The sequence below is a fragment of the Myotis nattereri genome (assembly GCF_964212035.1).
Source record: "Myotis nattereri genome assembly, chromosome: 9".
In the NCBI taxonomy this organism is placed as follows: Eukaryota; Metazoa; Chordata; class Mammalia; order Chiroptera; family Vespertilionidae; genus Myotis; species Myotis nattereri.
In genome coordinates, this window is record NC_138084.1 from 55,628,385 (window position 1) to 55,655,444 (window position 27,060).

General features: G+C 43.4%; 1 protein-coding gene across 1 annotated transcript in view; it reads right to left on the bottom strand.

Moving 5' to 3' along the window:
* Positions 1-22,706, bottom strand: part of RAB38 (RAB38, member RAS oncogene family) — a 52,083-nt gene extending 29,377 nt beyond the window's left edge. The window contains exon 1 of the mRNA XM_081099881.1: positions 21,646-22,706. Coding sequence (XP_080956007.1) covers positions 21,646-21,847 — 202 coding nt within the window. The 5' untranslated portion in view covers positions 21,848-22,706. The remainder of the gene's footprint in view (positions 1-21,645) is intronic.
* Positions 22,707-27,060: the final 4,354 nt, after the last annotated feature.

The following is a 27,060-nucleotide window of genomic DNA, read 5'->3' on the forward strand; positions in this document are numbered from 1 at the left end:
ATAGCTAGCATTTATTGTATGGTTACTAACCATCAGAAACGTAACTTACATAAATGATCATGAAGGTACAATTATTACCCCCATTTTAAAGTGAGAAAATTGAGACTTGGTGAGGCTAAGTAATTTGTTGAAATTGTACAAATTAATGAACTTTTGAAGTCGGAATTCAAATCTAAGCTTTTTGAATCCAGAGCCCATAGTTATTTAGGAACACTGAATGTTCTCAACTAATAGTCTGTACTAGCTCTCCTCCAGGTTAATGTACCAGGAGTATCCCATCCAGCTCAAGTGAACAGATAACAGGTGCATATGTGTCTATGCCAATCTCCGGACAACATGCTAGGAATGCAACACAAACTAGATTATCTCTATTGTAAATAGTGTACAAACTATTGGATAAGAAAAGCCCTCTGATGAGAGAGAGAGAGAGAGAGAGAGAGAGAGAGAGAGAGAGAGAGAGAGAGAGAAAGAAGAAGAAGAAGAAGAAGAAGAAGAAGAAGAAGAAGAAGAAGAAGAAGAAGAAGAAGTAGTAGTAGTAGTAGTAGTAGTAGTAGTAGTAGTGGAGGAAGGGAGGGGAGGGAGGGAGGGAAGGAAGGAAGGAAGGAAGGAAGGAAGGAAGGAAGGAAGGAAGGAAGGGATGACTGATCTTTTTTAGACCAATCAGCTAGAATCAGTTTTGCTGTGATTCTTAATTTTCTAATGAATATTTGCAAGATTATTAAACACTCTAAGTTTAGCCCTCCTCATTGGCAAAATGGCAACAAGAATATGCAGCTCAAAAGGTTGTCATAGGATGAAATGAATTAACATGTGTAAAGCATCCAAAACAGTATATTAGAATACCTGCCACTTAAGTTTTCCCTCCCTTTCCCCAGCATGTTAAAAATTATGAATGACAATATGATATGGGTAGTAAAATCATACTTGCAGACCAGAGCTTATAACAAAAACTGACAGGTATTTCAGCTGATTAACAAAAGAGAACAAAATCTCACTGGTTGTCACTCTGTCCACTAGCAGTTGCTAAAGACAGCTAATGAAAACTGGGTTTATATTTTCTCAACAAAAAAAATCCCAGAAGTGTATGATCAGACAAAGGCCTTTTACTCTGTCTTGAGAATTTATTTTCAGAGTCTTACAAAGTTAAATAAATTAAAACAAAGGTAGGTATGTATTCAATGAGCCAACTCATCTTAGAAGAAAATGCTGAAACTGGCATGTACCTAAAAACATACAGGTCAGCACGCCTCTGAGAACACTTTACATTGAACTTGGAGCTCCAGGTTTTGTGATGATGAGTTTGCACTCAAGCTACCACACTCTCTTGGAGGCTGCTATGTTCATATTGGCACTTGCACTGTGGATTGTAAGGGAAAATGATCCATAAACCACAAGCACTTAGTGGAAATGGAGGAAGGTCAATGGTTCCCATCCTGGTGTGGAAGCCTATGTGCTCGGAGCATTTGTCAGAGCCAAGCACGATGACCCTAAAACATTTCTGATGCGGGTTATACCACAGAAGCAGTTTTAATGGTATTTTCACAGTCATCCAGTCAATGAAAGAGAGGGGTATAATACTCTTCATAGGACACACACTCACAGGTAAACTCTCCGTTTCCCCAAATTAGTTTTACATTTCTTTTTTCTTTTTTGGTCTCTGATGCAAAAGAGTGATTTCCTTTGATACCATTCAGGGTGGCCGTGACCTTTCAGGGATTCGGGGGGAAGAAAACCCTCTGTGATCACTCAGGGCTCGGAAGGCCTCTAGGCTTTGGAAGGATGTCTTATGATCCCTTTCAGGGAACTATTCAGATGAAGGGCAAAGTCATGGGTTATTCAATAATCTACTTGTCCAGCAGAAGGCCGCCCTCCAAAAGGAAGAGTTTACATTTCAAATATGTGGCAAAAGGTAATTTTCAAGACTGTGCATAAGAGCAATACACATAGGTTTAACACATTCATAGGAATTCCAAAAAGAACATGTGTCTATGTTTGAGTTTGTGAGTGTGTGTGTGTGCGCGCATGTGTGATGAGAAACAAGAAATAAAAAAATTTTGTTTCTAGAAAAAAAAAGACCTTTGTTTATCGGGGTCACTGGGCCAACAGGCTTGGGACGTTTGTATTTTTGGCGTTCCAGCAAGAGGTCACATTCAGACCAGGGCATTTCTGGCGCACATTTTATCCTGCCTATCCTGTCAGCTGACAGCCCTCTCTGCTGTTTCTTATTAAAAGAATGAGAACCATGTGATTTCTAGTGAGTGCCTGCATGTGGGAAAAGTAGAGACCTGATGAGTTTTTCACAGGTAACTTACTGTTAAAACAAACCAAAAAAAAGACCAGAGTTAAAAAATCACCCTTGTCCGGCAAGTGGGGCCCAGTACTTGAGCATCAACCATGCACCAAGAGGTGACGGGTTCAATTTCCGGTCAGGGCACAGGTCCGGGTTGCAGGCTCAATCCCCAGTGTGGGGCATGCAGGAGGCAGCCCATCGACAATTCTCTCTCATCACTGATGTTTCTATCTCTCTCCCTTCCTCTCTGAAATCAATACAAATATTTTTTTTAAATAATAGAAAATATAAAGACAAAAACAGGTCTCAAACAGTTGCCGTGCAGCAGAAGAAATCACCTGCTGGGTGTACAGCCGAAGGAAATGAAGCCACTACCTGGAAGAGATATCTGCACACCCATCAAAAGATGAATGGATAAAGAAGGTGGAGTGTGGACACACACACACACACACACACACACACACACACACACATACCAGAATAGAGAGTATTATGCTAGGAAAGTAAGTCAAACAGAGAAAGAAAAATGCTGTATGATCTCTTATATGGTGAACCTGAAAAGCCAAACTCATAGAAACAGAGACTAGAATGGTGTTTGCCGGGTGCTGAGGGTGGGGAAATAGGGAGATGTTGGTCAAATGGTATAAACTTCCAGTTATAAGATGAATAAGTTCTGGGGATCTAATGTACAGCATGGTGACTATAGTTAACACTACTGTATTATAAACTTGAAAATTGGTAACAGGGTAAATCTTAAATGCTCTCACCACACATACCAAAAAATGGTAAGTATGTGAGGTAATGGTGGTGTGAACTCTACTGTGGTAATCATTCCACAACATATAGTATATCAAACCATCACACTGTAGACCCTAAATTTACACAATGTTATATGTCAATTATATCTCAATAAAGCTGGAAAAAAAGGGAAATGATCACATAGCTGGTATGGTTCAGTGGTTGAGCATCCACCTAGGGACCAAGAGGTCACAATTGGAGTCCCAGTTGGGGCATAGGCACGGGTTGCTGGCTCACCGGGAGCATGCAGGAGGCAGCTGATAGATGATGTTTCTCAATGTTTCTATCTCTCCCTCTCTCCTTCTCTCTCTGTCTCTCTCTCAAAACAATATATTTTTCAAAAAGGAAATCATCTGAGGTATTTATAGAATACCCATTCCTGGGCCACCCTCCATCTTGCTATGCTGACTTTGTGTGGGGTCCAGAAATCTGTTTTTAAGTACTCCCTGGGGGAAGTCTTAAAACTCTATTTCTACCAGAATCTACTTTCAAAATACAAATATCATCATTGTGCTCTGCTTTTATAGCTCTTCAATGGCTCTCTCTCATGCTTCAAAAACAGACACCTTTTTTTAACACTAAACAGAAGGAATCTTTGGCTCCAACCGCCTTTCCGAACTCTTCTCCTGCCACTTCCTTCAAAGTGCTCCAAGGCCAAACCACACTGGACGACTGTGCTTCCGAAAACACATCCTGCATCACTCCTGGAGGTCTTGTTTTTTGTGTGTGGTTTGTTTTTTGTTTTTTTTGCATCTCTGTTCCCAAAGCCTAAATTCCATCCTGTCTCTCCTCTCACTGTTCAATTGTGCCTGAAATGCCACACATTTCTGCAACCTTCCCTGTCCTGCCTGCTGGAACTAGTGCCCCCCCTCCCCCGCTTTCTCAGACCTCCACAGCATTTTCTTTGTCTGATACCATTCACACTTATCATGCTCTGTATTCATGCTTCTGTCTCCAACATCGTAAAAACCTGGAGAGCAGGTTGATCAGTTTTAATGTTGTAAATCCAAGGCTAGTTCTTCACTTTTTGGATATAGTAAGAGCTCAAGATACTAAGAAACAAATTAACAGAAATTAAGATTCCTTCTTCCTCTAGCACACAACATTTATCATGTATTCATGAATTAGTGCTGCATAGAAATGCACTTACTCTACATTCCACATGAATTTCCCGTAAGTAATCAATAGATGGAGAAAACTAACATTATTCTTACACAGGTTGGTGCATATCTGTTGCAACAAGTCTCCAGACCAGAATGTCATGTTTTCATAATCACTATCATCTTAAGAAATAATTCCTTGGAATCAATTAACTCTATTACAAAGAATATATATATTTTGGGGTCATGACACAATCAATAAAACTAAAAGTGCCACAGAGATGGTCTTTATTTCTAGGGAGCAATAGTATGAAAAGCAGGAACATAAAAGCAAAAGTAAACATGGATTTTGCACAAGGAACTGGGCGGGGGGTGGGGGCAAACTACCCAATTGATAGAATTGTCAAATGGTGACAATGTATAATGGCTTCAACTGGTTTTGAAGGCTCAGGGAACCCCACAGACAAGAATCAGAGTCGGCCGACATCCTGGTGAGGAAGGTCTTCTCATTTTTAAGAGCCCGTCTGACTCTCTGGCAATGATTCTGAAACTCTTTCATCTTCTCTCTTCTCTTCTTGGCTCCACCAATCCATTGACAGAAAAATGTCAATCAATTGCAATTTGTCCAAGTCACCTAAGGTTATATCCTGAAATGAACCTTGTGTGATCTTTCCCTACAACATCATTCGCCACCAGAACCAAGTTTCTGCAGCCCCCATGACAAACACTGCCTCTGTATACAGGAAGAGTTCAATTCAGCCTCCCTGCTGAGTGAAGAAATAACCTGTAATTCTTGATCCCCTCCCCGCAGATTACTGGCAGGTTTAACAAGTCTCTAAGTCATTCTCTGTCATGTCTCTTGCATTCATCACTTTCTTTCCACTCCCACTAAAATCACTTCAGTTAGGACTATCTCATCTCATCCCTTCACTTAGCAACAGATTTTGAATGCCTATTATTTTCCAAGCCCTGTTCTAGCAACTAGAAAAAAAAAACACAATTGAAAATCTTTGCCCTTATGAAGCCCACATCCTAGTGAAAAGATAAGAGTAAACAAAAAACTAAGTAAGATACATGTATACTCCCTTCTCTGGTGAAAAGTGCTATGGAGAGGAATTAAGCAGGAGAGGAGAAATGGGTACGTGGGTGGGAGGGTAATGTTAAGCTGCATGGATAGTGATGACTCACTGAGAAGTATCATCTGAGTAAAAACCAAAAAGAGGTAAAAGAGCCAGCCATAAGGATCTTTAGGGGAAGAGGGTTTTAGACAGAGGGAACAGCAAGACAAAGATGCAGAGACACAAATGTTCTGGCAAGTGTTTGGACAACAGGAAGGAGACTGCCGGCTGGGTGTGCCATGAGGCAGATTACAGGGACCAGATTGCAGACAGTTAGGGATGTTGTGCAGATGCAGCCTTTTATTCTGGACGAGAGAGGGAGGCACTGAAGGACTGTGAGCAGATGAGAAACATGAACTGATAGAAGAACATGGTAAAGGATGCTGCTGCACTGAGGCAGCGGTCGCCGACCTTTCAGACCTCATGGACCACCAGTTGGCAAGCGCTGCACTGAGGAATGATTTGCTGGGGTCAAGGCTGGAAGTGGGGATAATACTCCAGACCAAAGTGGTAGTGATGAAGGTGGTAAAGATGGGTTGTTTCTAGATATATTTGGAAATAGAGATGACAAATGGGATGCAGATTGTAACAGGATTCAAGCACGATTCCCAGACTCTTGGCCTAAATTATTGAAAGTATGGAGTTGTCATTTGCTGACCTGTGGAGGTAAAGGTTTTACGGAAGTCCTTTGAGATTCTGACATGTTAATATGAGATGTCTGTTGGCAGGTATGTTGAGTAGGCAGTTGTATATTCCAGGCTGAAGTTCCAGGAGTGGTCAGAGATGAAATTTAACTTGTACTTTAACTTCTGTACATCTCTGCTTCTTTCAAAGCCCTGTTTTCACCCCATCATTTCCCTAATTAAACACTTTCAGGGATGCACTCCTGCCTCCAGCTGATGCCAAAAAATCAAAGGCTGGGCTGCTAACATATATGACCCACACAAGATTTAAAGCAATTCTTTCCCGACAGTTATAAATTGGGAGACCTCTAATAAAACAGATACTGCAACATCTTGAAAACTCAGAACATTCAGAAATGCAGGGTCTACATCATTTGACTACTCTTTAGGTATTAGTTCATTTGATCTGATTAGTAACAACACCCAATTATAAAGAAAAAAATTTGCTGAGATGCTATTCCTTTTGCCTTGTAATGTACCATAAAAACACTGCCTTAAATTTGTGTATGTATATCAACTTTAGAAAAATAAGTCTAACAAAAAGTATTTCATATTCAATGAAATGTATATTATGTATACAGATTCATTTTTATTATCGTAAGGCTCTTATAAAGGGTTACCTAGAATCCCATGTTTGTTTCTTTGCATAAAAACACTCCTTAACACAGTTAGCCTTGTTCTAGTACATCATCCAGCTGTACGTGGAATTTTGTGGAGGAACAAAATGGGAGCCAGGATTTGGGGGAAGCTTTGCTTGCGCTTCCTAGGAAAATAGAGAGCAGTAGCTTGGGTGGGTCTAGTATTGAGAACAGAAGCTTTCGAAAAGAAAACAAGTAAGCATTTGCCAAGTAGAGAAATAGTTCCTTTATTTTACCCTCTGGACTCCTATGGAATTTTCAAGGTTACACACCTTGATCTACAAGGTCAAGGATATTCCTCAGACTAAAATCAGGATACTGCCCAAAACTATGCCTTGCTAGGCTCTGTTAAGTTCTGCTTCCTGATTTCATGCCCACTCATTCCATAGCACCCCTACTCCCATTGGAACATACCCTTCCCTTATTCTCTACCTAAATTCTACCTCTTCTTCAAGGTTGTACCAAACCCTACATTCTGGCAGCCTGTCCCGACTACTTGGCCCCATACTCAACTCTTTCCTCCTCAGTAGGCACACAGCTCTGCCATGGATCACCTGCTCGCCCTGCCCTGCCCTGCACTGCTTCTGATGTGCTGTACGCCTCTGCAGCCTGTGTCTCCAGTTACACTGCAGATTCCTTGAGCCCACAATGCGTTACTCAGTCACTGTCTCCTTACGTCTCCATAGCACACGCACTCTGAGAGGCTCTTAGTTTATGCTCAGGAAGGACTTGCGCAATAGAATGGAACTGGTGATACAAGTACTCTTTACAGAATGAAGCAACGATTTTTAATATTGATTATTTTTTGGGAGAGGGAACCCCAACAGGAAGAGGAATGAATTGAATAAAACAAGATCTCTGATCCAACTCATTTACTTTCTATGCCTTACTTGCTCCTTCTTAAGATCCACTCTGAAAAAAATCTGTCCCCAATTCAGAGCCACCCAAGCTCTTTATGCAATTTCTTTAGTTCCCCCATGAACAATGGTTCTCGTTTCATCTTACAACTGGCTATCATCCCTCATAGGCACATCTTACCTCTATTCAACAAGAAGGTAAATCTAGATACAGTGTATTGAATTAAGGTAATATGTGCAAAAGAATAAGATGACAAAAAGTAACAATTGGTTTCTTAGATATCCATAAATAATAGCATTATAGAAAGGAAGGATGGATAGATTATAGTGATCTGTTTTTTAAGTTAAATTTAAAAAATACAGGGTGGGGGGAAAGTAGGTTTACAGTTGTTCATATAGAAAATAATACAATCTATACTAATATAAGGGTAATATGCTAATTAGACCAGATAGACCAGACATCTCCCGGTTGTCCAGTCCTCCTTCCAGACAAAGCCACAATGGCAAGGGCTGAGGCAGACGCGGTTAGGGGCAATCAGGCTGGAAAGGAGCAGTTAGGGGAGATCAAGCTGACAGGGGATTGCAGTTAGGGGCAATCAGGCTGGCAGGGGAGGGCAGTTAGGGGTGATCAGGCCACCAGGCAGAGTGGTTAGGGGCAATCAAGCAGGCAGGCTGGTGAACGGTTAGGAGCCAGCGGTCCCAGATTGCGAGAGGGATGTCCGAGGGGTCCCAGATTGGAGACGGTGGAGGCTGGGCTGAGGGACCCCCTTCATCCGTGCATGAATTTTGTGCACCAGGGCTCTAGTAATTAATAATACAAAAATAAACTGTTTCACATACTCACAACTGTAAGCCTACTTTTGCCTCACCCTGCATTTTCATTAAATTCTGAATTTATATTTAAATTTAAGGCAGTGTGTGTGTGTGTGTGTGTGTGTGAAAATTAGCATCCCAGTATCCCATGAGATTTTTATCAGAATTTATTTTGATTGGGGTTCAACGTTACTCAGTTTAATGAAATAATTAACTTGGATGGAGAAATAAGATCATATTGTAATGTCATAACCAATGTTGGATTTTGGGGTGGGGAGAATGAAACCAATCCACAGAAAAGGTTGACATAAATCAAGATATAAAAATCAGCATCTTATATTTTCAATTAAACTAATTAAAGTCTAAACAAATACCTACCAAACTACCTAAAAATATCTGAACTCTAAGCCCAAATGTATTGGCAGGGGGCGGGGAGGGGGGAGCTAATTCTGAATTATTTAGCATTTGAGACATAACCTCTAAGTAAGCTTTAAAGATACTTTTATAAGTAACTCAAAGAGGCCCTGGGCTCTAAGGGTTTCACCCTTTTAAAAAACTTTTTTTTATTAATTTTAGAGAGAGTAAGAAAGAAAAAGAGACAGAGAGACAGAGAGAAGAAACATCGATTTTTGTTGTTCCACTTATTTATGCATTCATTGGTTGATTCTTGTATGTGCCCTGATGGGGATCGAGCCCATAAGCTTGACATATCAGGTGACACTAACCAACTGAGCTACCCAGCCAGGGCCAGTGTCATTCTTTTTTTTTTTTTTTTTTTTGTAATATATTTTATTGATTTTTTTACAGAGAGGAAGAGAGAGAGGGATAGAGAGTTAGAAACATCGATGAAAGAGAAACATCGATCAGCTGCCTCCTGCACACCCCCTACTGGGGATGTGCCCGAAACCAAGGTACATGCCCTTGACCGGAATTGAACCTGGGACCCTTCAGTCCGCAGGCCGATGCTCTATCCACTGAGCCAAACTGGTTAGGGCCAGAGTGTCATTCTTAAAGAATTTCCAGGTTCCTCAATAGCAAAAATTCCCCAAATGTAAGCCATGGTACTCTGGGGTGCACAGTGGTTCTTAAGATCAATCAAAAATCTCGGGAACTACTAACTTGAGGTAATTCACAATTTTAACATTAGATCAAGCTACATTCCTTTTCATGTGATCATACTGTCTTGAAACTGGGTTTTCACAGTTTGCGTAATAACAAACAAAAGTCATGTGAAGATAAATGAAAGACAGGAAGTGAGAGTGGTGATGCCTAGTTTAAAGTATTGTTTTCTTTAAAATAAAAATATGCATACCACACTCCTCTGTATAAGACAATTTTTATTCCAATCCCATCAAGCATCATAGCTATTCTTATCTTTAATACTCAAACTAGAGACTTGTGTCCCTCTGTCACTGTGAATTCCTGAAGGTAGTATTTAAGATGGTTGTTATTAAGTCAAACCACTACATGCCCATAGCAGTGCTGTGTGCAAAAAATACAGCGGATTCAAGTCTTAGCTCTACCCAAAAGTGGAAAGGTTCAAAGACATAGTAAGTTATTGCTTTAAAATAAATAATGTGTATCTTCTAAATGCAACTTAAACAATTTATCATTTGTGAAAACTATTGCATTGCTATATCACCCACTGGGAAATATTAGAATAGAGTGGTTAGAAAATGGGATTTATTTATTTTTATTATCTATTTATTTATTTTTGTTAACCCTCACTTGAGAATTTGTTGTTGTTGTTGTTGTTGTTGTTGTTGTTGTTGTTGTTGTTAGTCCTCACCTGAGGATATTTTTCCATTGATTTTTAGAGTGGAAGGGAGAGAGATGTGAGAGAGACACATCGATTGGTTGCCTCCTGCACGTTCCCCTGCCAGGGCCAGTGATCAAGCCCGAAACCTAGGTACGCGACCTTGACCATAATCAAGCCCAGGACCCTCCAGTCCGCAGGCCAACGCTCTATCCACTGAGCCAAACCGGTTAGGTCAGAAAATGGGATTTATAAATAAACAAGTCTCAGTTTATATCTCAGCACTATCACTTACTGTGTCATTTAAAAGTTTTATGCATTTTTTTGCTTGTTTATGTTTTCTAATCTAGTCTGTCTAAACCCAGTTCTCTTGTCTCTATGACAAGCTCATTGTGCATAATAAATGAAATAATACATAAAAATGCATAGCACCATGCCTGACACCCAATACATGGTGGCTATTTATGCCATTGTATGGAAGAACAGTCCTCCCAACAAGCAATTTAAATTAATTTGTTCTAAATTTCACCTTACACTTTCGATCGAAATTTGTATGAATCCTTGACACTGTAGATAATTCCTCTGTCACCATTAAACTAGGGAGCTAATGTAACCATTTTCAGAAAGTGAAGCTGAGATTCTACATGACACAAGAAGCTAAATCTTTTCACCCCTCCTCTTGAGAGAAAAGATTTAGAGAAGGCTGATGGGGAAGAAAGGTTAAATAATGTATCAGGATAACACAGGCTGCACAAAGAAGAGGCAGAGCAGAAAGTGATTTCCTTCAGACATTTGCAATGATTGCCTATCCTCTTCTTCTTCTTTATTTTTTAATCCTCGCAGGAGGATATATTTTTATTGATTTTTAGAGAAAGAGGAAGGGAGAGAGAAAAACATTGATTGGTTGTCTCCCCAACCAGGGATTGAACCCAAAGCCTAGGTATGGACCCTGACTGAGCATCAAACCCGCAACCTTCTGGGGTATGGGACAATGCTCCAACTAAGCCACCGAGCCAGGACTATCCTCTTCTTAAACTGTTTTCCTTTCTCTTTCAAAACTTGCCCTGGCTTGGTCTCCTCCTTCTTCTTTGCTGACTCCACAGTCATTCACTAAATTATATAATGAGGTCTGCTAAAAAAGAAAGATATTTAGAGAAGTGCAAAATAATGTAATATGTTGATTGCTAAGGGGAGAAGGGCTAGAAGGGAATTTAAAAAGTTGCATGTGTCTCAGGGGAGGCAGAAGTTACCACTGGAATGAGAAAATTAGGGAAGTCTCTGTAGAGGAGTTGCCCTTTCAGAATTGTCTTAAACATCAGGTAGGAATTAGATACATGGAAATAAAGGGAGGGGCTCACTTGTTAACCGGCAAGAAGAGCAGGAGCAAAGGCACAGGGACAATACCATGGGGTGTGAATAAGGAATAGCAAGGAGTTCAAATGGCCAGATGTTAAGCCTCATGATGGAGGGTGGGGTGGGAGGAAATTATATTAGGAATGTCCCGTGTGGCCAGACTGTGGGTGCCTCTGGGCATCCTCTCTTCTTCACTGCATGAACTCCTACAGGGCGGGGCGGCTACCAAACTCAATTATTTGTGTGCCCCAGTACTTAAAACACCAAAATGTCTTGCGTTAAAAAATAGTTTTTAATTATTCAAATCTCATCACTAATAAATCACAGGAGCCTACATACTGGTTCCCGTTCTACCATTAACTCTCCATGAGCCTGAGAAACTAATGTGACTCCTGCCCTTTCAAATCATAGCTTCCTCGTCTGTAAAATAAAGGATTTGGTTTGCTGGGCTCTCAAGATTTTAACTCTCTGAAAATGATCTTTCATGAAGTCATTACTTTATCTACTGTCTCCAAAAATCATAAAATTTTGTCATTTTACTTCCAAATGACTCACATTTCACTTCAAATTATGAAGACTTTCTTAAATGAGGAAGCACAGTTTTTAAGAATGGTCTTTAGCCCAGCTAGTGAGGCTCAGTGGTTGAGCATCCACCTATGAACCAGGAGGTCATGGTTCAATTCCTGGTCAGAACACATGCCAGGGTTGCAGGCTTGATCCCCAGTAGGAGGCATGCAGGAGGCAGCCCATCAATGATTCTCTCTCATCATTGATGTTTCTCTCTCTCTCTCCTTTCTTCCTCTCTGAAATCAATAAATATTTTTTTTCTTTTTTTTTATATATTTTATTGATTCTTTACAGAGAGGAAGGGAGAGAGATAGAGAGTTAGAAACATCGATCAGCTGCCTCCCGCACATCTCCCACTGGGGATATGCCCGCAACCCAGGCACATGCCCCTGACCGGAATCGAACCCGGGACCCTTCAGTCCGCAGGCCGACGCTCTATCCACTGAGCCAAACCGGTTTCGGCTATTTTTTTTTTAAAGAATGGTCTTTAAAGTCACTCCCCAGTTTTTGTTAATCCTTACCCAAGGATATTTTTCCATTGATTTTTTTAGAGAGAGTGGAAGCGAAGGGCAGAGACACAGAGAGAGAAGCATCAATGTGAAAGACATACATAGATTGGTTGCCTCCCATATGCACCCCAACCAAGGCTGGGGATCGAGCCTGTAACCAGGGACCCTTCAGTCCGCAGGCCGACACTATCCACTGAGCAAACTGGCTAGGGCCACTCCCCAGTTTTTATGGTGAAAAAATAAATTAGAATGCCCCCTTAAGAAAAGAGCTTACCATATATATGGATTCCAAAATGTATGCACTTTTATATGTTAATGTTCATAAAATTATGAAGTCTTTCAAGCATGAACAAAATTAAGTTTATTTTGTTTTATAGAAAAAAATTTTACACAACTGATATACCTTCGAATTAAAGCAGTGATGAAAGAGTTGACTGAAAAACTTCGTACTGAACAAATACTCATTGAGCACTTACTAAGTACCAAGTACTATGCCAGGTCCTAGGTGACAGTTTGGAAGGAAATGACATTCCAATGCAGTAGAAGAGGACCTCTAATCTGGGGTAAGCCTGGGATATTATGGGAGCAGAGAAACAGTGTCTCCCAGTCGCATGGGCTCAATAGAGATTTCCTGAAGGAGGTGGGATTCTGAAGGTGACGGGGATCCACTGAAGGAAGCCAACAGAGAATATCTAACAGGATAACAGCCCCATCCTGAGAAGTCTCACCTCTGTGGATCACAGACTGATGGGTGGGGAAGCTTGAGGAAGGATGGCTATTAGGAAGCTGCTACAGCAGTTCAGGTGGGTTGTGAAGAAGACGTGGCTACTGAAAGGAGGAACAAGAGTTATTTTTCAAGGTAGAAAAGACAGAATTTGACGGTTGGAAATGGAAGGGCATGAGGAAAGGGGGGAGTTAAAACCTGAGTTATTTTCAAAGAGCAATTTATTTTTTTTCATGTATCTTTATGGTTGAAAGTATTACCGATGTCCCCTTTGTGTGTGTTTTTTCCATTGACCCCCCTCCACTCTGCACCCACCCCTCCCAGACCTTCACCACACCATTGTCTGTGTTAAAAAGTAATGTATGATCATATAATCGTTTAACCAAATACTTAAACAGCTGAAAAAAATTAGTGGAACTTAGTAGTTTGGAACCCCAGGCTATCGTCACGACATGACCCTGTCAAGTTGAGGAAGGCGACTCTAGTACACCCACATAGGAGATCAGAATCCTCCCTTGACACAATAAACCTGATTTCCAGCCCAGGAGCACTGGGGCCACCATATTCCTCGGAGAATATCCATCTCAGAGTCAAACTGAGTGAAAGAAATAAAGAGGGTTTTCCACGGTTGGAAAGCTTTGCAGGATTCCCCAAAGCTAATCATCAGAAAAGTGGGGTGGGAGGAGGGCTCTAAGCCTACCACAGGACAGCTAGCCTCAACAAATGCTTTCGGGCAAGTGATGACTCCAATGTCAACCCCAGTAATTGCTTAATACCAAACCGCGTTTATTGAGCAACTACTATGGACCAGGCATCATGTTCTACTTACACTTGGCCCAGTTTCCTCACCAATAAAACTGGAAATAGTACGACCTAGTTTCCAGCATAATTGTGGTGTTAAAACTACAAAGATTGCTATGGCAAATTGATAAATGCAAGGAATTATCGCTCTTCACCTTGTTCAGCATACACCTTCCTTCCTAATTTGCTGTTTCTATCTCACCACCTTCTCCTCACACATTGTAATCTGTAGCGATGCCAGCTTACCCACAGTTCTCACTATGTCTCCTCACTTCCACCCCATGCCGAGGGTAAGCCCCATTTTTTGCTTCCTTTTTAACACCTGATACTTCCCATTCAGAGAACTCATCAAAAACAGTGATTAAGCAATCATCTCCATGATTAGCTTATAATATCTTTATGCCCCATTAGACTCAGATTCCATAAAAGCAAAGATTTATCCATTTCACACCCCCCCCAAATTCCTCTGCTTTTCAAGTGAATGAAAACGTTTTCTCAGGCAAGATGTTATACCTCTCAAATCCTCAAGTTTTAAAACTACTATTTTAATAAAATGCAGTAAAACAAAAAGAAAAATTATTTCAGTGCCACTTTGCCTGTCCTGAGAGTAACTGTGTTTCTGACAAGGCCACAGTGAGACAGATGCTGGGTTTCCTTTTGTCATGGCCAGGCCTCAAGGACTCCGGTCACCTCTTACTTGCTAGCACCCCACACACTCCTCCCTCAATAGCTCCATGACTTAGAATCTGTGCTCCTTCTAATCTCCAGCCCTCCCAGCACCCTCATCCCCACCACTTTAATTCTTCTCATCATGATGTATATAATCTATAGGCAATGCATAGCCACCACCGTGATGTCCTGGAAAGATAAACTTAACCTTGGGAGATATAAGAGCAGGAGCCAGGTGGTATGCCAGCAGAACAGTTCAGGATTTGCTAGTGCTGTCCCCGGGCCAGGGAAGTGAGTGGCAGATGAGGCATAATCACTATCTGATTTGGAGATTCATGGTGTGTGCAGGTCAAAGAAGAAGGAGAAAAGATGGCCAAGGTTTCAAGTCTAGTGAGTGGGAGAAAGAAGTATAGTTAACACAAACTAGAAAGTCCAGGGTGTGTGGTTTAGTCTAAGCTAAAAATGTCTAGTTTAGACTTACAAATAGCACACTTTGCTATTTATCCTTAAGAGGGTTGATTGTGGATATTGTCTATTTGTATTCCTTTGTTGTTGCATCCTTTTGTACTTTCCAATTTTGCTACGTTGAGCATATATTACTTTATTAATAGAACTCAAATCCTGTTTTTTAATGCAACCTTGCTATTGACATATTGATCTTGCAAGATAAATGAGATATCATAAAAAAAGATGCCCAACAGGAAGAGAGAACTATATGTCTGGAGCTCATAAGAAGTCAAGGTCAGATGCACAGTTTTGGAGCTGTCAGCATAGTGTTTAAAGCCATGAGAATGCATGAGAGCCTCAAGAGAAGGAGACAGAATTAGAGAGGGCCAGAGAATGAACTTCTGTCTCAAGCTGTCCAGCCTGAAGTCAGTCACAGGGAGTAACCAGTGCTAGGTACAAGCACAGGAAATATCAGACTAGTTAGAGCAGTGATTCTCAACCTTCTGGCCCTTTCAATACAGTTCCTCACGTTGTGACCCAACCATAAAGTTATTTTTGCTGCTACTTCATAACTGTAATGTTGCTACTGTTATGAATCGTAATGTAAATATCTGATATGCAGGATGGTCTTAGGCGACCCCTGTGAAAGGGTCGTTTGGCCGCCAAAGGGGTCGCGACCCACAGGTTGAGAACCGCTGAATTAGAGCTTGTCCTGCCTGCTCAGGTTTAATCTCAGAGACTTGGCTGGGTGTGGTGTGGCCAGAACCCTGTGTGTCCCACCAGAGTATTTTGGAGTTACCTGCATCGATACCCTTCACTCACAATTACAGTGACTTGCTTTGGGCCATCATGGCCACTAAAACTGTGAACTTTTTGAAGCCAGGAATCAAGTCTTGTTCCATTCTTTATCCTACTTTGTTTCCCCCTCACCCAGCACAGTGCTTAACACATGACCAGGCATTTAATATACAAATCTGCTGAAGAAAACAACCACACACATAAGAGTTGCTCCTCTCCATGCCCTCCTTCCGTCAAAGGACTTAGCTTTCCTTGGTCCGTCTGCTATGCGCTCTCCTGCCTGAACCAGTTCTCTAAGTTCTAGATGAGGGGGCAAGTCCCATGTGCCCAGTGCTCATGTGTTCTAATGACTGTCCTGCAAGAAGCCCTGCGGTGCTTTCACACACATCCCTGCCCCTACTTTGAAAGTTCACCCTTTTGCTCAGTGTACATATTATCCACCTGTAAGCATAGAGCCTTTTAGTCTATATGGTAATTAGAAAATCTGCCATTAGCCAGGCAGTAAACTGCCCAGCGGAGAGCAGCCCCAATTAGATATGCTTGTGTGTGTGTGTGTGTGTGTGTGTGTGTGTGTGTGTGTGTGTTTGACATAGTGGTTCCAAATGTAGCTCTTTCTACATTTCTAGGTTATATTGATATTTCAGATCCTTCTTGTAAAACTCCTTGGAGAATCACAGTATTTTGAAATAGATACTGAAAAGATGGTCAAGCCCAAACCCACGCGGAAGCACGTTATAACCTCTAAAACAACACACCACTCCGACCCACAGAATCTCAGGGCCTCCGGTGTGGGGAGTCCGAGTCCCGAGGCTCCCAGTTCTAGGTCCAGGCTGCCTCCCTCGCTCACTCTGCCTGGTGGACAGGTAATGTCCTCCAAAGCTTCTCATCACTAGGCCTAGGCTGGGAAAGTTAGTACAGAGCTGCCCCGCAGGAAAAGGTTTTTCTTATAAGTTGGATCTTGTTTTAAGTATGTAAAGGCCTTGATTATTGAGTCTTGCGGTGAAATGCTTACATAGTGAAGAACTGTGCTCTAAATAATCTACCAACTTAATTCATTTCCCACAACACTGGTTAAATCTACAATTGGGTTTTCTGCTGTTCCTGTTCTTCTAGGCCACTTGCTAGCTCATGTGACCTTGGGCAGGTCCTTTGCCTTTCTGACTCTTAATCTTCTCTAATACAAAACAGATTTAACACACCTGCTCTACCTACACCCTCAGGGATGCTGGGAAGAACAAGCTGGAAAATGTGGGTGAAAGCAGTTTGTAATAACAATTAAAATAAGAGTAATAGCTAACATTCATTCAGCATTTATTTTGTGTCAGGCACAGCTTCACATGAATTAATTCATTTCATTCCTTTAACAAATCTAAGATGCAGATTTTGCTATTATCCTCAGTTAACAGACAGGACACTGAGACATAGAAGCCAAGTAACCTGCACTAATTACTTGGAATAAGAGGTTGAAATAAGTGACCACACACTCCCTGAAGAGAGTAGAATATATTAAAACTGATACAGATGGCCAGAGATAGCACAGTGCAAATATGATATCACAGAAAAATCAAACAATCGCCATTTTAGAGATGTGGCAACTCAGGTCCAGCCACGTTTTGTGGCTTTCCCACTGTCAAGTATTATTTATTTAGAATATTATATATTTAGAATCTGTAATTTAGAACATGTATAAGTATTCCTTTTTTAAGTTGTGGGAAGTAGAGCAAAGCAGTTAGGAACCTGGGTGCTGGATTCAATGCCAAGTTTTTAAATTCCAGCATGACCATTTAAAGAGCTATTTTACTGGGAAGTTAAAAATTAAACATCTGTGGACAACTATAAGAATAAATCCTTAAGAAATGCTAGCTGCTATTCCTCTGCCCCAATCCCTACAGCTAGGCCCCAAAGCACGTCAAGAGCTCTAGAGAAAATTGCACAGTTCTCTTTGAAAGTGGTAATAGCATTAAGATTTGGAGAGGAGAAGGGAAGAAAGAGTTCAAGTGTGAACTTTCTGTTTACTGTTTTTCTGATAAATCTCTAAAAAGAATAAAACCTAAAATTAAGAATCAAATCTTCATAAACACATTTTCATTCCATTTCCTGCCACTGTCTGCACAGGGGTCCTGAATAATATCCAGAAGTCCATTAGAAATAGGAGGCAAAAGGAAAGCTAACCCATCTACAGAAGAAGCAAGTCCTTAAGAAGAGGGCATAACCCCCATGGCCCACCTGTACACCAGGCACTCACAGGCCTATGACCGTAAACAGCATGACTTGATTGCAAGACAGACAGAACTGGGTCAACTCCAGCTCTGCCACTGATTAGCTGTGTAGCCTTGGGCACAGTGACTCAATTTTTCTCTCTAGCAAGAGCTTCTGAAGCCACAGCTGGCCCAGCTGCTCCTCTAGGGTGGGATCCCTGTGAGTCTCCTATGGGGTTTGTGGGATTTATCCCATTGGTTTCAAGGCCAAGTTCACACGCCCTGAAAGGTACTTCCTGGAGTCTTTTGGGATCAGACTGGTCGGTCTAAGGGGCCACAAGGGAGATACTATGGGAATATGTTGGACAAATAGGACCCCACTTGGCATTGAACCAAATGAATATCAAGAGTGTAACTGAGCCAAGATTCCCTCGGTAGCAAGTTGACCTGACATCCCATCAGGACAAAGCAGGTCTCTCTCTCATCCACACCCGCAACCCTCTCTAAGCAAGGCCCACCAGCCTTCACTACCTGTTCTTTCCAGGTACACACCAGAGTTGAGGCCAAAGGAGAAAGATAAGCATTGCTATGTTTGAAGAGTGAGGCTGTGATTTGAAGGTACTGTACTAGTAAAGTATACTTAGCTAACTGGAGTCTGGGAAGGCAGCTGAGGCTGGGTTTCATGAATTCATCCCTCACAGGGCTACTTATGAGGCCTAAAACATGTTAGTGCTATGCCCCAGTCATCCCTTCCCACAATGGCCCAATTTTCCCCAACCAGCTTTGCCTGTTGCCCAACTTCTAACTCAGCCTACAGGGCTTTAAGGATGGAGGCTGCCAAGAACAGGTTACTGTAGAACATCAGCTCTGGGACAAGAAGCTTGCCTACTGAGATGCTGCACGCACACCACTGTATTTGTAGAAGTGACTTTCCAAGGCTTCTCAGATTTCTTACCTACCCCAGCTCCTGTGACTATGGTCTCTACACACCCTTAGTCCAGAACCAAGGCTGGGGAGGCATTTCTAAGCTTGGGAGTTGAACTGCTCATGATAATATGTTGTAATATGGGCAAAGGTAAACATGGTGTTTTGGAACAGATTATATGGACCATAATCCAGGAACATAATTTATTAGAATTTAATCAGTGCATTTATATCATGTGTTTCTTACCTAGCCTTCATATACATGTTTTAAAAAAAAAATGCCCAGCCAGTATGGCTCAGTGGTTGAGCATCAACCTATGAACCAGGAGGTCATGGTTCCATTCCTGATCAGGGCACATGCTCAGGGTTGTGGGCTCAATCCCCAGTAGGGGGCATGCAGGAGGCAGCTGATCAGTGATTCTCATCATTGATGTTCCTAGCTACTGTAACAATAATCCTTGTAGTTCCCCTATATAGAAGGTACTAGCATCTTTAGCTAAGCATTCGTTAGTTGCTTACCTCTCATTGGTTGGGAGAAAGTATTTTGCCTACTTAAGATAAGGAAACAGACCAGTAGGTTAGAGAACTCACCTAAAATCACCCACAACATATGGGATAAAGGGATTCAGACAAAGGCAGCTTGACTCTGGAATTTAGGCTCTTTCTTTCTTCCCTGCCAGGGGAGGACACTGAGACCTATGGGAATTCTATAACATGCTGGGGTCGCATCCTTACTTACACTAAATAATTATGGCAAACAGGAAGTTAATTCTAAACCTGAACCCTGGACTCTTCCAGCTCATCCAAAAGAGTTTTCAGACACAAAAATGCAACAACAAAAGTGCTTGACTCATAGTGGATTTTCTGGATGAAAAGCCCAATCAGATAGTGGCTGATGACATCTTCCAGTGTCTGATAACCTCTGTGCCGCAAAAGCTGCTGAAGATGACTCTAAATGCACGAATCTGTCTCCATGCCAGCAGTGTTTCGTAAGAATTTATCATAAGACCTGGCAGCTGATGATTAAAGAGGCACTGGAGTCCCAAAGAATCAGAAATGCCCTTTCAAAAAGGTTCCACATTTGTTCTTGCTTCAAGCCATGATAGAGTGTTTCCAGTTGAATGCACCAGCTAAAATGAACCCATTTTCTGAACGAGAAGCAGCTAGTTCAGTCCAGCACCTCAAGAGGATCTTGGTGCCACAGACCATAAAACAGTCACAGGTGAAGTGGGATTGAAGAGATTCAACCAGAGGCCCAGAGGACCTTAAAACTTCTGAGCACCATTTGTGGAATCTAAGTAACAAAATAAACTGATGAATGGAGTGGATCCAGAGACATGGAAGCATAGAATAGAGTGTGGTATATCAGAGGGAAGTCGGGGGAGGGTGGGTGGGTGGGTGGGAAGTAATCAACCAGGGACCTTGTATGCATATATGCATGGCCCATGGACACAGATGAGGCCATGCATATATGGGATGGTAAGGGCCTGGGGCATGGAGCGGGCTGGAGGAGGTCAATGGAGGAGAAAAGGGGACATCTGTAATACTTTCAACAATAAAGAATGATTTAATAAATTAATTAAATTTAAAAAAAAAAAAAACTTCTGAGTAGGAAGATTCCTGAGCTGTCTGTCATTGTCCAACCCCATTTCCACTGAGCAGGGATGCACTGAGCTGCAGGGACTTGTCTGAAGTTACGGAGTGGCAGAGCCAGGACCAGTAATGAGGGGCTGTACAGGGCCAGGTTGCAAACAGCTTCAGTCCAGGCACTCACTCTCGGAGTAGACACTTTTGCATCTTCACACTCCACTGTGCCTAACTCCTGGTACAAACTCTTGGAATCAAATTCTGATTTCAAACACTATAAGGAAACGTCTCATTTTCCAGGTTTCTCAATGAAAATTTTAGGACCAAATCAAGAAATCGTATGGTGAATGTCATAAACCCTTGGACCAAAGTGCCCCTAAAATATCTACACAACCTCCTTTTGGGAGATGACAGAGAGATAGAGATGGCGTGTAGGAGCAGGGGAGAGAAATAATACTGTAACTCTGTAAGTATGTGGCTTACTCAAGGCAGACAACCTCATACTCGCTTGACTGAGGGGAGAAGAGAGAAGAAAGTTGGAATAAAGTGAGCGGCTCCTCGAGCCGGGAATTCCCTGGGTTCCCGCTGTGAACCAGTCTAGGCTAGGGGCTTCCCCTGGGTTGGCCAAGGAAGGCGGGCATGACACTCAGGGTCGCGTCACCAGCCCAAAGCCCGGAAAATGAGCTGGAGGCCAAGAGCTGAATGCAACGCCAGATAGTCCTCCTCTGCGTCCGGAGAGGCCGCGCAGGGCAGAAGGCTCCCGGGAGCGCGCGTGGGAGGGAGTTACAGCAACAGCTCCACGCGCCGGAGAACGCGCTGCAAGTTTCAGCGACAGCGAGAAACTTTTTTGTTTTCTTTGAAACCAACTTTCCAACCCACCAGGAAGAGTCTCTTTCGGCGGCGCAGCGCCCCCGGAGACCTGGCTCGCCCCCTTGGCCGCCACCCTTCTCCTGGGGGCTGGGAACCGGCTGCGAGGCGCCCCCGCCCGCCCTTGACCTCCTTCCCGGGTTCTCACCTGCGATGTCCCAGAGCTGCAGGCGCACCACGGTGTCCGGGTCCCAGTGCAGCACCTTGAGCGCGAAGTCCACGCCGATGGTGGCCCGGTAGTGCGAGGAGAAGTTCTGGTGCACGTAGCGCTTAATGATGCTGGTCTTGCCCACGCCCAGGTCGCCGATTACCAGCAGCTTGTACAGGTGCTCCTTGTTCGCCGCCTGCATCCTGGCTGCCCGCCCGTGCTGTGCCGAGCCTGCCTGGCGGGGAGCGCAGCGGGGCCTGGGCGGGAGAGAGACTCGTGGAGCCGAGCGCAGGGCGGGCAGGCGGCGGGCGGGGCGGGGGCGGGGGCGGGGGCGGGACTCCTCTCCCGCCTCCTGGAGAAACGCCCAGACCCGCTCAGGGGTTAATCCTCCTTTCTACTCCTCGTTACCGCCTTAGGAGTGCATGCAGGAGGAGCTCTGGGACCGGAAAGTTGGGGGTTCCGTGTTCATGCCTCTTGCAGGGGTAATGCATACAGCGCTGCCCAGTTTCCAAAGCGTTTTTCGCGCCTGTGATCCTGGCCATAAAGCTGTGAGGGGCGGATTTTATTTCCCATGTAGGCGAGCCAGAAAACTGAGTGTCAAAACAGTTATGTGAATGGCAGGAGATGATCCCGACAAGCCCGGCTGAAGACGGGTGCCACCCTCCCACACTGTAGCGAGAACCTGGAAGAAGAGACTGTGTGTTATACGCTTTCAAGAGGCAGGATTTGTGCAGGCCCTGCGTGCCCTGGCTTTCCAGGCAGTGACCTTGGGCAAGTCATTGGAGCTGCCCCAGCCTCCTGTGGTGAGATGGTAATGGTGAAGCAAACCTAACGGCCGCCTTGGATTGTGAACACGGAGCGGTTTCACACCTCTTCGACTGTTTATAGTCCAACCCCGAGCACAACTGGGCTGAACCATTGAGCCTGGCCGCTGGACACTTCAGCTTTGAGTTTCATTGGCAGACTGTTTCATTGAAGTTTCATTAAACAACTGGTCAGATTCTTTTGAGTGATAATAGCAGCATTTATTCAGCACTTGCTATGTGTCACTTTTTATACATATGTCACTTAATCACCCCAGCAGCCTTAAAAATAGAAACCATTATTTTACAAAGGAGGAAACCAAGACTTTTAAAGTAACGTTCCCCGGGAAAAGAGGTAGTGAGGAAAAAGCCAAATTCAAAAAGCCAGATTCTTTTGGTGTCAAAAAGTTTGGGGGTTCTTGTTTAGTTTTGTTTTCATTCATTCTTTAACCAATCTATATTTGTGCTTGGGATGATACAGAAATAATACAGATTCCAGGTCTCAAAAACTTCACCTTCTGTGGGTGGAGACAGACAAAAATAAATAAGTACAATTTTTAATATATTAGTTGGTGATAAAGTAGGGAAGGGGATCAGGAGAGTTGGGGTGGGGCTGGCCTTTTAGACAGGGGGGCCAGGGAAGGTCTCACCCAGAAGGTGGCGGTTCAGTAAAAACCTGAAGTTGGTGAGGAAGTGGCACGGGAATCCAGGGGATGAGCATGCTCTACCAAAATGAATCACTTTGTGCCTGAACGTTCTGGGGAAATGAGCAATGCCCACATTGTCTCATTTCATCTTTCCAATCGTCTTATGGAGTATTTTGTTCAGTCTATAGATGAAGAAGCCAAGACAGGGAGCCGCTTTCCCAAGGCCCCACAAGTGCTAGAACTGGGATTTCAACCCAGGCCTGTGTGAGACCAAGAATGGAAGGTTTGCAACGCCCTTGACTTCTGTCTTCCCCTGACATGTAGCCCTCCACAAAAGCTGAGGGCTGCCCTAGGTGCCTGACCTGCACAAATCACATCAGCTCTTTGAGCCTCAGTTTCCATATCAACAAAACGAGGCTAATATCTATCCGCCTGAGCGAGTTGTTGAGAAGACTAGAGAAAATATAATACAGCGTGGAGCCTAGAGTAGGTGCTCAATGATTGGTAGCTATTCCTATCAAATGAGGGACACGCTTTTTATACCATGTTCTCTGACATAGGCACTGTGGACAGGCACTATATCGTATCATCTGTCTTCTCAGAGGGTAACGCAGAAGCTGTGTTCATAATGGCACTCAGTGAAGGTGTATAGAGTTGCACTGGTTTGTGTTTATTGATACTGAGATAGGTAGTCATCGCTCCTTGGTTTCCACCCACACAGGGACACACCAGGCAGATTCTATCTAACAGGTGAGCCACGTATTCTTCCTACCTGCTGATGTGTTGGCCAACACGGTAGCTTTGCTTGGCAGGGAGGGCAATTCACAAACCTGAGGTGCTTGAGCCATTCTCAGAACCTACAAAATCAGGGATGACGACAAAGTAAGACTCTTGCCCGATCCAAAATCCCAGTTCTGTAGATCTGAAAGACAAGTCTGGTCTGGGCGAGGAGGGAATGGTGATAGAAACAAGGAGGGGGTGAAAGTTTGAGACAGAACGTGAGCCAGCCCTCAAATGTTATGCCTGACCCAACTTTTTCACAGGCCGCAGCCTGTTTCCCAGCGGCCTCGGCTGAGTCATCCTCCGGCTCACCTGATCTCTTCTGATCAGGAGGATGTTGGAGGATCAGATGTTTAGATTTATTACGTGGGACAGGCAGGCCAAGATTCAGGTTTTCTGGGACCTGAAGTTTATAAAATTAGGGGGAAGGAGACTCTTTAAGCAAAAGAATACAAAATTGCTCTGGCCAGGTAGCTCAGTCGGTAAGAGTACTGTTCCCATATGCCAAGGTTTTGGGTTTGATCCCTGGTCAGGGCACATACAAGAATCAGCCATTGAATGAATAAATAAGTGGGGCAACTAATCTCTCTCTCTCTCTCTCTCTCTCTCTCTCTCTCTCTCTCTCTCTAATCAATAAATTTTTAAAAGAATACAAAAAATGGAGAAATGGTTCCTGACATTTCAGCTCACTGCTTCCCTGGGGACAGGAGATCCCGGTCAGGGGCAGCAAGGGCGACCCTGGTGAGCAAGCTCCCTGGCCAGCAGGAAGTCTGTGCAGTTGGTTTCCAGAGTCATGCATTTAGGTCTCATGACAATTCTTCACAGTGGGAAGAAATTACTCTCGGTTTGTACTTTTAAAATCTTTTAGACTTCCGTGGCTTGGTGAGCACCCAGGGTAGCCGTTCAGTGAAATCTTTGTCAAGGTCACTCAAGATCTCTGAACCTGAAAGTCCTCAGGTGAAATGAGGGAACTGGGTCACAAGATCTCTGGGGAGTATTTTCAACTAGGACATCAGAATTCTGGCTCTTCTAGACACCCTCTGGAAAGAGGGACACCCCGCTCGTTCTAATCATCCCGCCCCCCATGGCATCATTACCCATGAGGTGAAACTTTCTGTCCTGAGCTCCACCTGCCCCCCTTTGGGAGACATGGGAGAAAGGCTGTGAAAGGACCATTTTGAAGCAAGCATCATACATCATACCATCGGACTCTTCTCGTCCCATGGATCTGTTCTCTCCTCAGCTATTGTACCTATTTCCCAGGAGAAGGGCTCTCCAAGCACATTCTTCCCCCAGAGGGCAAGCCTTTCTGTGCTCCCTGGCCTTGCTTTGACCTTCTTTCCTTCTCTCAGAATTGGGCTGCAGATAGGAAGCTGTGCAGCTGGGGACAGAATAGAAACTAGATTCAGGCCGGAGCTGTCGAGACGAAAGGACATTAGCAAACAGGTAGATCATCTTTCCTCCTTGCTCCCTCTACCCCCACATGACAAGGCTTCCCAAGAAGCCATCTGTCCCAGCCTGTGAAACCGTCTGCTTCAGACTCCTCAGGTGGATGCCTGGCTTTACCCTGACAAGCCGCCCTCCCTCCTTCCTTAGTGAATGGCTGGGGTTTTGCCATGTGGCTCCTCCTCCCAGCAGCCACACTGCTGTTACAATAGTAACTCTCAGAGCATCTCTGATGATGTTTTGATAATCTTTCTGCCCCCAAATCGATACACCACAGCACACCCTCTCCTGAAGGAGAGGCATGCAGATGACTCGTGTCTGCAAAAGGTTGTAAGACCACGAAGTGCTCAAACTTCAAGCGTGGAATGGCATTCCAGAAGGAACAGTCACTGTCCAATGTGGGTACATATTCTTGCCCGTACAAATGATTGGGAATTGCTTCGTAAACAAAAACGTGAAACACTCAGGTTTCCTGCCCAGGGCTGCTGTAGCAGATGAGTCCCTATGACTTTACCTCACGTGCTTTCACCAATAAGAGCGCCATAGGGAGAAAGTCATTAGCTTATGTGGCTCTTAATTTTTGCTCTGAAGACATACTTTAATGGCTCTAAGATAGGGCGCCAAAGAGTCTGTTGTAGGAAACGAAGGTCATTTTTCTTAGATCAAGGCAAAGATTATATCTTCAAAGAGATGGGCTTTGCTCTGAAAAGGGCCTGTAAGGAATGACCACAGCATTTATCAGACAAACAGGGACTCTTGAGAGTGAAAGGGGGCTCTATTAATAATTACACCAAACCACAGGAACAAGCCAGAGCTTCCACAGGATGTGTATTCCTGAAGCAGACAGACCTCTCCAATGAGATCTACAACTAAGAGTGGCATTTGAAAAATCTCCTAAATCACCGTTTTAATAAATAGGCCTGCCAAGTTCAGGCTGCGGCTCACTTCTCTGTTGTCTTCAAAGAGTTCCCCTTTTATCCTGCAGGCTTGTCTGAAGCCTGTGCTAACCTGCAGTGGGAGTTACATGCAGAATTAATTCAGAGCTGCTGCAGTCGTCTGGAGGTAGGCAACACTTTTTAGATTATTTGGAGTGAGGCCGAGGTAGCTTCCGTATGGGAAGTGCTTGAAATGAACACATTCCAGTCCACAAAAATTTTGATGTTGGATTTTTTTTCCTCCTGAAAGAGAAGCTATAATAGGATATTTACTGATTATCATGCAGGTGAGTTTCTGAACCCACTGTTAGTCTGGACCAAGAAAATTAGATTATGCTCTAAACCTTTTTCGGCAGATTTATTACCAATTAAAATTATGTGCCATAGCTGCACACATTAGACTTGCATTAAATCGACATGGCTGAGTTAGGACTCATTTTCCTCCTAACCCAACCACAGGGATGAGTACAAATGAGCTACCAAACGGTCATTTGAGAAAAGCATTGAAGCAAAATGATTCTATATGAACTCAGAGTTTCAACTTCCTTGTATTGGGTGCCTACAAGGGGCCACGCCCTTTACCTTGGTTAATTTATTTAACCCTCATAACCACCCTGTTAGTAGGTACCTCTTATTTTTATAAGGAGGAGAATGGGGCTCAAAGAATTTAAATGATTTGCCCGAAGTGACAGAACAAAAACTGTAACTCTAATTCCTAACTGCATGCTTTGCCCCCTATGCCACACTCCTTTAGCATGTAAAATCCAGGTCCAGTGTTATTCCTGTGACACTACTACATATGCA